Here is an 11731-nt window from a genome sequence, read left to right on the forward strand (position 1 = left end):
TGATTATTATTATTATTATTATCTGTTTTTTAAATAGAGTTTAAAAAATATTGTATGATATATCGACTGTGCGTTTTGGTTGAACATATCATTACTTTTTTATTATCATTGAAATATTTTATTTTTGGTATGACAAAATTAAAATTGATGTATGATTTGTGAGATTTACTTATTATGAACTGTTGATGAGTTTGATGTAAAAGATAGAGCCCTAATTATTGTTGATTTTCATGCACAGTTGCCCCCAATTCCAATTATAGCTCAAGATGCATCAAAAGCAGCATTTATTATTATATGCATCAAAAGGTTCCATCCTTAGGGGTGTTTTTAAATCACTTAATTTTGGCCACGTCATATGTTATTGTGATTGCCCACTTACCTCATTTATTTACTTGAAAAATTGTTTACATTGAAATGTGCGTACGGTGTAATGCCCCGTCTCTCTCTCAATAAATACTCGATAGAAACCCAAATTTAATATTAAATCAACCTAAGGATATTATTTTTACATTAATTTTTTTTTTTCTAATTTTAACAATAACACTAAAAATTGTATTAAAAAATATGTTTTTTATTATTATATTATTTTATTAAATTATCTCACACTATAATATGTATATAAATATAAAAATTTAACCATAAACATTCCCTTATTTTAATGTTAAAATAGTGGGACACTCTAGTGTTCCATTTAAAGTAATTTTGTGTCCAAACTCTACTATTTTTGAAATTTTAGTAACCCATTGAAAAAGCGCTTAGAAAAATAATGCCTTCCCTCATTAAGTGAGATATTTTATATATATACATTAAAAAAATATTAATTTTTTTTTTTGAATAATGTTTAAATTTCATTAAACTAAATCATCCAAAACCAAGGATTCAATTACAAAAGGAAAAGAGTCCTTACTAAAAATACGGTCAGCCTCAGAAAGAAAAGATCACGCCAAAGCATGCACAACCTTATTAGCAGACCGCTTAGCAAAATTAAAAGAAACAACATCAAATTCAGCAACTAGGGTCCTACAATTATAAAGAATATGGCCATAAGGAGAAGCCATACTTTTGAGCTTTTGCAAATCATTAATGACCCTTAAACAATCTGACTCAACTACAACATGTGACCATCCATTCGCTTTACTCCAAGAAAGAGCTTCCTTGATACCAATGGCTTCAACAATATGAGGTTGTAAAGTGCCTTCTCTAGATAAAATTCTGGCCTCCAAGACCATTCCCGCAGCAGACCTTGCAATCAAACCCAGACCATACCGCCCTTGGTTAAAGAATAGTGCACCATCGACATTAACTTTGACAAAAGGGAAATCAGGTGTTGTCCAATGCTCGACGGGAAGCGCAGTCGGCCAGTTTAAACTTGCATCCGTGACATTATGTTTTTGAGCATTAAACCATTCAACATAATTTAATTTTACGTTTATCACTACCTCACTCGCATCAGGACGTTTGGAGTTCCAAACCAAATCATTACGATGAGTCCACACTGACGAACAAATCATACCAGCCTCAAGAGCCTCGACCGTGTTCCACGATGCCAATCCAGCTTCAAACCAACTCGAGAACAACATCGCATCAGGCACCACAACATTAATTGGAACCTTACTCCAGAAACTTTGAGCAAAAGAGCACCCCACCTGAACATGCAGAGTCATTTCAGGAGCAGCAAGACAAAAAGGACATGTTGCAGCAATTGGAACATGTTTTGTGGAAAGATGAAACCGAGTTGGGAGACTGTTAGTAGAAGCTCTCCACAGAAAATTGAGAACCTTTGGAGGGAGCTGTAACTGCCATAAAAGTCGCCAGAAGACAGAGTTATCTGGACTATCCCTATTGGTTTTCATTGATTGAAGCAGGGAATATGCACTCTTAACAGTGAAAACACCTGAAGTATCATGTAACCAATACCACAAATCAGTACTCACATGACTACTGAGGGGAATTTTCCACACCAAAGCTTGATCTCTAGCATTGAGCACATCAGCTAAAACTTCCCCATCCCATTCAACCAGACCAACTTTCATCGAAGAGTCAACAACCTTCCCCACCAGTCCAGGATGGACAGATTCAATGAACGGGTTCATCTCATCAGGAAGCCAAGGCTCAGACAGAATATTGATGCTAGAACCATCACCCACAAATCTCTGAACCCCAGTCCGAACCAACTCCTTAGCCTCAAACACACTTCTCCAAATATAACTTGGGTTACTCCCCAACGTCGATGTAAGAAAAGACCCTGAAGAAAAGTATCTAGCTCTAAAAATTTGCCCCATCAAGCTATTACCACAAGTCAAAAGCCTCCATCCTTGCTTAGCTAGTAGAGCTAAATTGAAGTCCCTTAAATCTCGAAATCCCATGCCACCCTTACTCTTTTGTTTCGTGAGCTTGTCCCAGTTTAGCCAGTGTATGCCTTTATTCTTGTTCGACCTCCACCAAAACTTGGTAATGGTTCTCTCAATGTCCTGACAAATCGCTACAAGAATAAGAAACACATTCATTGTATAGGTTGGAAGAGATTGAACAATTGATTTAATAAGAACTTCCTTCACCGCACGACACTACAACATTCAACAGCATTAGCGGCGGACCACTCCGCCGCTAATACCCTATCTCCTGGCCGCTAAAGGGTATTACCGGCGGACTTCGGCCGCTATTGGTCCGCCGCTAATGCTTGGCCGCTATTAATAGTATTAGCGGCCAAAAAAGGGGTCCGCCACTAATACTATTAATAGCGGCGGGACCCCGCCGCTAATGCTCTTTGTCAGTTTCGTGTTTCGAGACTGACAAAGAGCATTAGCGGCGAATGCTCCGCCGCTACTACCCAACAAAATAAAAATATTTAATAAATATTTATAAATAATTATTTATATATTAATCTTATATATAAATAATATATATAAATATTTCATAAATAAAATTCTAGTTAATATAATTATAATAATTCAATAAAATTTATTAATAATTTAAAAATGTCTCAAAAGTAAATAACTTTAACATATTAATACTAATGCAATATTGTCTCAAAATTAAACTAAATTATTAAAAAACATAAATAAATTATTCATTAACATCTTCATTAAGGTCTCTAATTATAAAATCTTGATCCGGATTATTATCGTTACGAGTCCCCGAAGCCCGTGGCGGAGAAGGCACATATGCTTGGTCTGATGATAAACCCAGTGTTAAATTACCGAGCTCAGCTTGGTTAAAAATGTGAGTTGAAAAAAATTGGTTCTCCTGCAATGAACTCCCAAATAATCCAAAATCAGCAAAATTTGAACCGACCGGAGGAGACTCTGATGGTGTTCGGTATAAGAATTGATTTCCCAATGGCGGACCAGACTGTTGTTGCTGCTGAGGAAAAGATTGGGGTTGCTGCTGCAAAAAATTTTTAAAATGCTGCTGTGACAAATTTTGGAATTGTTGTTGCGAAGACGGTTGTTGTGGCTGAGGAGGTTGTTGTTGCTGTTGTGGAGGAGCGGCATAACTCTGAGAAGATGAACCACCAGGCGACTACGACTGACTATACGTTTGAATAAAGTTCTCAAATCGTGGGTTAAATAAATGAGCACGTTGTTTAGGCGTCACATTACCCCCCCCCCCCAAGTGGCACGCATAGTTGAAAATATTTCTGCCACAGTGCTCATCATTTCAGTAGTTGGTGGGGGAGGCATCGTCGATTGACTTTGAGGGATTGACTTCCTTCCTTTGCCCTTGTGCCTTTTACCCACACCTCTTTGATAGTCAGATATTTCGCCTAGAACTGTTTCCAAAACGTCAAACTGATAACCAGTATCAGATTCAGTACCAGATGTATCGCTCTGGGATTGCCGTTCGTCTTTTCCTGTCAAGCTCCTTCAACAGTTCCTCCTATATAAATAAAAATTATTAGAATATATAATTAATATAAAATATAAATTTTAATAATAAATCATTTTATTCACTTACATAATCTTTTGCAGCAGCTTCATTAACGAAAGTGTCAGACGTCTTTTTCACATGAATCTCCTTCCATGCTTCAACTACATGCTCTCCAGGAGGACCCCCTATACGAACATAAACAATTAAGTTAGTTTATTATAAGGGAAAAACATTATTAACAATTAAAAAAATAATATATACCATTCCGTGACGTATGGAAGCCAACGATTTTGTGCCTTGTGTTGTTGGATATTTCATTAGTTGCCGATTCGATTTATTTTTACTTGAGCGATTCAAAAATGCCTCGTTAATAAACAATTCGCAAACCGGTTTCCAAGTCTCGGTATTCAAGTAGTCAGGAGGAAATTTGAGAACTGTCTCCCAATCTTCTGGTTTTTTGTAATGTTGTTTAAAATGCCTGTGTCTGAGTGTCTTTCGCTCACTATACCTCTCCGCCATCGCCAAATATAATGTCTCCATAAGTAGTTCTCGGTGGGAAATCCCATCGATATCAAAATAGTACTATGTAATAAAATAATTTAAAAATTATATTAATTTACAAATAAGGATATAAAATAATTACAACCATGAATAATTAAAAATCACTCACTCTTATTCGATTGAGCACTTGATCCTTATATTGTTGGGGTACATCAGAAAAATTTAGATGACCACCTGGCAACAACATGCTTACTTGCTGGCCAATAAATCGAACATAATTGCCTGCTTCAGTGCCAACAACTTTACCAGTTTCAAGATCCACCTCCACCGTTTAGGGCTTACCAACTTCTCTTTTTTTTTTTTCAAGGTTAGTGTTTGCTGCAAGCCCACGACCCTTTCTGACCGGAGGTGGAACTTTATTTATTTGAGAGAAAAATAATTTTATTAGTAAATTGAACATTCACCATTTATATTGAGAACAATGTTAGATCTGAAAAAATATGGAAACCTGATTCGCAGGACGAGGGTACCCTAGAAGGATCAGGAGGATCCCTACCATCACCATCTCCATCGTGGTATGTCGCTAGAGTAGCTGACATTGTACTTTACTTTGAAGATGAAAAATAAAAAAATGTAAAAATTCACAAAATTTGAAACACATAATTCAAAGTTGACACAAATATTAATACGAAAGAAATTAAAAAGTCATTTAATTGTCAAAAGTTTAAGTAACAAACATTCAGAAAATTAAAGTTACACCGACGAATCACTATCATTTCCATCATTCACCAAGTTTTCATTTTCATCCTCCACATGTTCAACTAGTAAATCATCTACTTCTTCGGCAACATAATTTTCATCAAGTTCATTATTCTCTATCTTAGAATCCACTAACTGATCGGACAATTCAACAATTACTGGAGGTTCATTCGATTGCAAAATCAACTCTCCAAGATCAACCGTCAACACAAAATTTGAAGAGTTAGAATCACTAACAACATTAACATCTGTCTCATCTTCATTGTCATTAATGTCCCAAATTTGTCGATGGCTAATATCTTCAACAACCTTCCAATCGCGACCTCTGAGTGGATCTTCAAGATAGAAAACTTGCTTGGCCTGGTTAGCAAGGATGTACGGTTCATCTTGATACCAAAATCCACGTATATTTATACTGGTTATATTATTTTCAGTGATTGTCTTCTTTCTTAATGGATTAGTGTTATACCATTTACATTCAAATAATGTCACTGTATATGCACCAGTATAAGATATAGTGATTACATCTTTAAGTGTGCCGTAGTAATTAAACTCTTCAGTTCCAGCAACAGTGACACCACTATTTTGTGTCTTCCGCTTTTGGTCTCGCTTAGACGCAATAAACCGAACACCATTCACCACACAACCTTCGTAAAAATGTTGCTAAGTAATCGGAGCCAGAAGCTAGAGCGAGTAACTCATCACCATTTTGTAAAGTTCCAAGCTTGTGCAACTCATATATCTAAATGCATAAAATATATTAATATGAGAGGAATATAAATGGTTGAATTAAAACTTTACAATTTTGTCATCATACCTTCTTATGAAACCACGGACGGAAAGTTTGCCTATGCAAAACATCGTGGTTACCATTAGGATATTCATGCCTGATCTTCTCCAAATGTTCACTGTGAAGCATGATAATGTCAAGGTACGATAGAGGGAAATAGAGAATAAAAACTAAACATTTAATAAAATAATTTTTAAAAATGTAACAAACTTACTCTAAGTAAGCTTGAATTTTAGGAGAATTTTGAAGAATGTACCACTCCTCTTTTTCACGACCGATACGATCAAGAGGCTTGATAACTCCACTAGTCAAAGGACGAGATTGAGAATTAAAAACTGAGAGATAGCGCGACACAGAAGGCGCATCTTCATTTCGATCAAGATGATTAAATCTTGTTTCACACCCTTTAAAGTACATTGAACAAAAGGTTACTGCCTCATTAGCAACATAACCTTCTGCAATTGACCCTTCAGGACGTGCCTTGTTTCCACATAATTCTTTAACTTTTTCATGTACCTTTCAAAAGGATACATCCACCTCATAAAGACCGGGCCACCCAGTATCGCTTCTTCAGGCAAATGCAATACCAAATGTATCATTATGTCAAAAAAAGCTGGAGGAAAAATCAATTCCATCTTGCACAATAACAAAATTAAATTATTTTGAGCATCCTCCATATCTTTTACATTTAGAGTTCTGGAGCATAATTGTCGAAAAAAATTACACAGCTGAGTAATAGTGGTTGCAGTGTCACGAGGTAGAAATTTACGGACACCAACCGCTAGTACTCGCTGCATAATGACATGACAATCGTGGGATTTTAACCCAATAATATTAGACTCATCTGGAGAAACTTTGCTCTTTAAATTTGAACAAAAGCCATCGGGAAACTTGATTCCTTTAACAAACTGACAAAATAGTTGTCTTTTCTCACGAGTCAAAACATAAGGAGCATGCGGTTTCATTAGCCTGCCATTCCTATCTTCATAAATCCACAACGATTCCCTAATACCCATATTTTTTAAATCATGTCGCGCATTGGTTGTGTCCTTTGATTTATCATTATCCAAGATAGTTCCTAGGAGACTGTCACACACATTCTTCTCAACATGCATGACATCAATGTTGTGTTTTAAAATATTCGTGCTCCAATACTCCAACTCGTAGAAAATACTGTTTTTCCTCCAATTAGAAGTTTCTGCAACTCTTCTACGTTTCACGCCCCCAAAATTTTCATGATGTTCGGGAATTTGAGGTTCGAGAGTATTAACTTGTGATAATATCTCTTCACAAGTAAATCGTCTTGGAGGAGGTCTTCTTTCAACTTTACCATCAAATCGAGTATCCCTTCTCATTGCATGATTACTTGGCAAGAACCTTCTATGACCAACATATGATGTCTTCCCGATCACTCGAATGGACGTCGTGTCTTCATTACAAGTAGGACAAGCTTTATAACCTTGACCACTCCACCCAGACAAGCTACTACGAGCAGGAAAATCATTCGCTGTCCACAGAAGCGCAGCACGCATGGTGAACATCGAGTTGGTCGAACTATCTCTCGTTGGTACCCCATTATTCCACAACTCCTTTAATTCATCCACCAACGTTCTTAAAAATATATCCATGTCTTTACTCGGAGATTTTGCACCAGGAATTAGGGTAGATAGCGAAAAATAATTATCTTTTATACATAACCAAGGTGGTAGATTATAATTAGCCAACACCACTGGCCACATGTTGTATGCAAGACTCATGTTGCCAAATGGATTAAATCCATCAGCAGCTAACCCCAGTCGAACATTTCTTGGGTCCATTGCAAACTCAGGATGTTTTGCATCAAAGTCTTTCCAAGCGAGACCATCGACCAGGTGTCGCAACACCCCATCATCTTTTGATTTTCCAATATGATGCCATATCATGCTCTTCGTTGTAATCCTCGAACTATATAATCTTTTCAGTCGAGGTGTCAACGGAAAGTATCGCATGACTTTACAAGGAACTTTTTTTCCTTTACCGTTCTCGGAAGTAACCCAACTACTAGTTTCGCAAACTGGACAAGCCTCCTTAGATGCATTCTCCTTATAAAATAAGCAACAATTATACAAACAGAAATGGATATAGTCATAACCCAAACCTAATTTCTTCAATCTCTTTTTTTCCTCGTAGTAAGTTGCTGGAATATTATTTTCCTTCGAAAATGCAAACTTTAACAACTTCAACAATTCTTCAAAGATGTTATTAGGGATTTTTCCTCTAACTTTTAAATGCAATAGCTTTGCTAAAAAGTTGAGAGACGAAATCCAATCACAACCAGGATACAATTCAGCTTCAATTTTCTCAAATAAGTCATCGAAATGTGGGTTTGTGGTTGGTTGTTCATCTTCTCCTTGTACATCCTCTGTTGTCGAGGGAAAGAAGTCTTCTAGAATAGGAATCATTTAATCCTCTGATTCAACATCACCAACTGCGACATGCTCGACAGCATCCTCAGGCTCCCCATGATAAATCCACTTCTCATATCCTTGCATAAATCCTCGATCAAATACGTGTGCTCTAACCCTATCTATTTTTTCAAACCTATTATTTATACATCTCACACAAGGACATCGAATTCTTCCATCACAATCCTTATGTTCTGATGCCATTGCTAAAAAGGCTTGTAGACCATTCCAAAATTCATGGCAACCACGATTTCTGATTTTGGTCCAAGACTTATCGATTGTCGCCATCTACAATTTAGGCGACAAATGAAGTATTAAAAATTTGAATGATTTGTAAAGTGTTATGAAATATAACAAAGCTATGGTATATATTTATAAGTATACCAAAGCATTGAGATATTCTTTTCAACATTAATAAAATTTTATGAATATTTTATGAATAAGACACATTTAAATAAAAATTTTATTCATTAAACTATAATTAAAACTTAAATTTAAAAAATGAACAAATTACTCTTTAATAACATTTTAATTTTTATGTTATTTATTAATTTATATTAAAAAAATTCCTAAACTTAGTTTCTAGATTTAAATAATTATTTTTTTAAACAACTTATTAAAAGTTAATAAACTTATCTATTTTCCCTATCTACAATATAAACCACAAATGTAATATTAAAAGTTTAATAATTTATAGTATTATGAAAATTTTTTTAAATTACACACATGTTATTTCAACTTTTAAGTAAAAGAATAATATTAACAATTTAATTCTAATAAACTTTAAAAAAAATTTATTCATTTAATTACCAATTATATTTAAATTAAAAAATAAATAAATTCTTCTTTATGAATTATTTATTTTAAACAAAATATATTATTTAAAAATTTATATAATTTATTAAAATTTAAATTAATTTTTTTATTTAGTTTATAAAATTAAAAGTTTATCTTTATAAAATAAATTTATATTAAATTATAATTTTTTAATTCTATTATTATTCTCAATTTTTTATTATAATAAAATTATAAAAACATAAAATTCCATTAACATGTTTTTTCTTAAAAACTTACATAAAAGTTTAGTAATTTAATTACAATTTTTATTAAAATTAAAAAAAATTCCTTTTATTTAACTTTTAATTTTTAATATTCAAATTTAATTGTTATATTATACTTTTTTAATTTTTTTCATTATTTTTATTTTTCTTTATTTAAAAAATAATAAATTACAAAACTTACCACCTAAAATTATACTAAATAATTTTTTCACTATCCTCACTTTATTATGATAATATTAGATATTTAACATACCCAATAAAATTAATTAAATCAAATAAAAATTATAATATAACAACAAAAATAACAAAAATAAATACTTTCAATTCCACAAAATAAATTAAAAAAGTAAAAAAAAAATACAACAATAAAATATGTATATAAACTTTACAAAATATATTTATTTAGTATATACAATCACCAAAACTATATATATTAAATATACACATATATAAACAAAAACAACATATATTATATATATAATATACAAACAATACATTATATTTTAAAAATATAACCAATTAATATATATATATATACACAGTGAACCTATATACCCAAATAAAATAATAAATACACAAATCAAATATATATATATACTCAAATAAAACAATAAAATATATACAGTAGAACCTCTATTCAAGAATACTCTATTCAAGAATAACCTCTAATTTGTTATAAAAAAATGAAGTCCCAATTTGGGCCAGTTATAAATAAGAATAACCTCTATATTGTAATTAGTTATACATTTTTTAAGTCCCGTATTAATAAAATATACCTCTATATAAGAATACTTAGATCTTAAATAAATATATACATATATTTTATAAATTTACTTATGTAAAATTAATAATTTTATTTCAAATTATAGTACATGTATAAATATTATATGTACTCGAAAATAATTTTAATATAATATAGTATTAAGAATTGTTTATTGGTATTTTTGTTACATTGATATTTTTTGATATTTTGATTTTTTTTTTCAAGTGTAACTCTATTTAGTTATAACCTCTCAATTAGAATATTATTTTCTTGGTCCCAAGTGTATTCTTGAATAGAGGTTCTACTGTATATATATATATATACACAGTGAATACATACCCAAATAAAATAATAAATACCCAAATAAAATATATATATACAAAGATTATATTATACACATACCCAAATCTTATATATATACACAAACTAATATATATATATACTCAAATGATATATATACTCAAATGATATATATATATATATACGCATATTATTATATATATACCCAAATGAACAATATATATACAGATCTAACATAAAAACAAAAAAAAATTCCAATCTAAATATAAATATATACACAAATTATAAATAAAAAATATACATACAACAATAAAAAATATATATACTAATCTAAAACCTAAAACTATATAATATCAAATCTAAAATAAAAAAAACAACACTTACCAAAAATGGTCGGTGGTGGTGGTCGATGGTGCGTCAACGGCGTCGGGGTGTTGTGCGTAACGGGGTGGTGGTGGGCAGCCAAGGGGGGGAGGGGTCGGGCTGATGGGGGAAAAGGGGGAAATGGGGTTTTTGAATTTTGAAAAGAAAAAAGAAAAATGGGGGAAATGTGGCTGATGGAGGTATTTATAAAGGGTTTAGCGGCGGACTATTAGCGGCGGGGGTCCGCCGCTAATAGTATTAATTTTTTTTTCTTACTATTAGCGGCGGACCCCCGCCGCTAATAGTCCGCTGCTATTATTTTTGAAATGTATGAGCGGGATTTATCCCGCCCATTTATTAGCGGCTGAGCAATTGCGGCGGGGTCCGCCGCTAATAGTATTAGCGGCGGGCATTAGCGGCGGACTGCCTGCCGCTAATAATATTTCAAAAAAAAAATTAAATTCGGCCACTATTAGCGACAGACCCCACTGTCCGCCACTAATACCCCTGTTATTAGCGGCGGAGAGGGTCCGCGGCTAAAAAGTCCGCCTCTAATGCCTTCTTTTGTTGTAGTGCGAGATAGGAATTTATTGTCCCAAGACTGGATCCGCTTCTGCACTTTGTCTTTTAAATATCCGAAAATGACATTCTTATTCCTACCAACAGTACTCGGTAGCCCTAAGTACTTATTGTGCTCAGTCGCTTCTTGAATTCTCAGAGTAGCACAGATGGTCTGTCGTATATCAGATGAAGTATTAGTGCTAAAAAAGACAGAAGACTTCCCAAAATTAACACGTTCTCCCGTTGCAGAAGCAAACATCCTAAGTAATTGAAGTACCCGATTCATCTCTCCATTAGTCGCCTTACAATACAGAAAACT

The 11731-nt window shown here is 33.2% G+C and overlaps 1 protein-coding gene across 1 annotated transcript; it reads right to left on the bottom strand.

The window, feature by feature from the left end:
• Positions 1–5124: 5124 nt before the first annotated feature.
• Positions 5125–8361, bottom strand: LOC133037137 (uncharacterized). Its single transcript, XM_061113972.1, has 4 exons — positions 6645–8361; positions 6135–6423; positions 5948–6038; positions 5125–5793 (listed from the first exon to the last, which is right to left on the bottom strand). Exons 1-4 carry the CDS (start codon positions 8359–8361, stop codon positions 5125–5127), a joined length of 2766 nt encoding a protein of 921 aa, XP_060969955.1.
• Positions 8362–11731: the final 3370 nt, after the last annotated feature.

Source organism: Cannabis sativa, chromosome 4, assembly GCF_029168945.1.
Source record: "Cannabis sativa cultivar Pink pepper isolate KNU-18-1 chromosome 4, ASM2916894v1, whole genome shotgun sequence".
Classification (NCBI taxonomy): Eukaryota; Viridiplantae; Streptophyta; class Magnoliopsida; order Rosales; family Cannabaceae; genus Cannabis; species Cannabis sativa.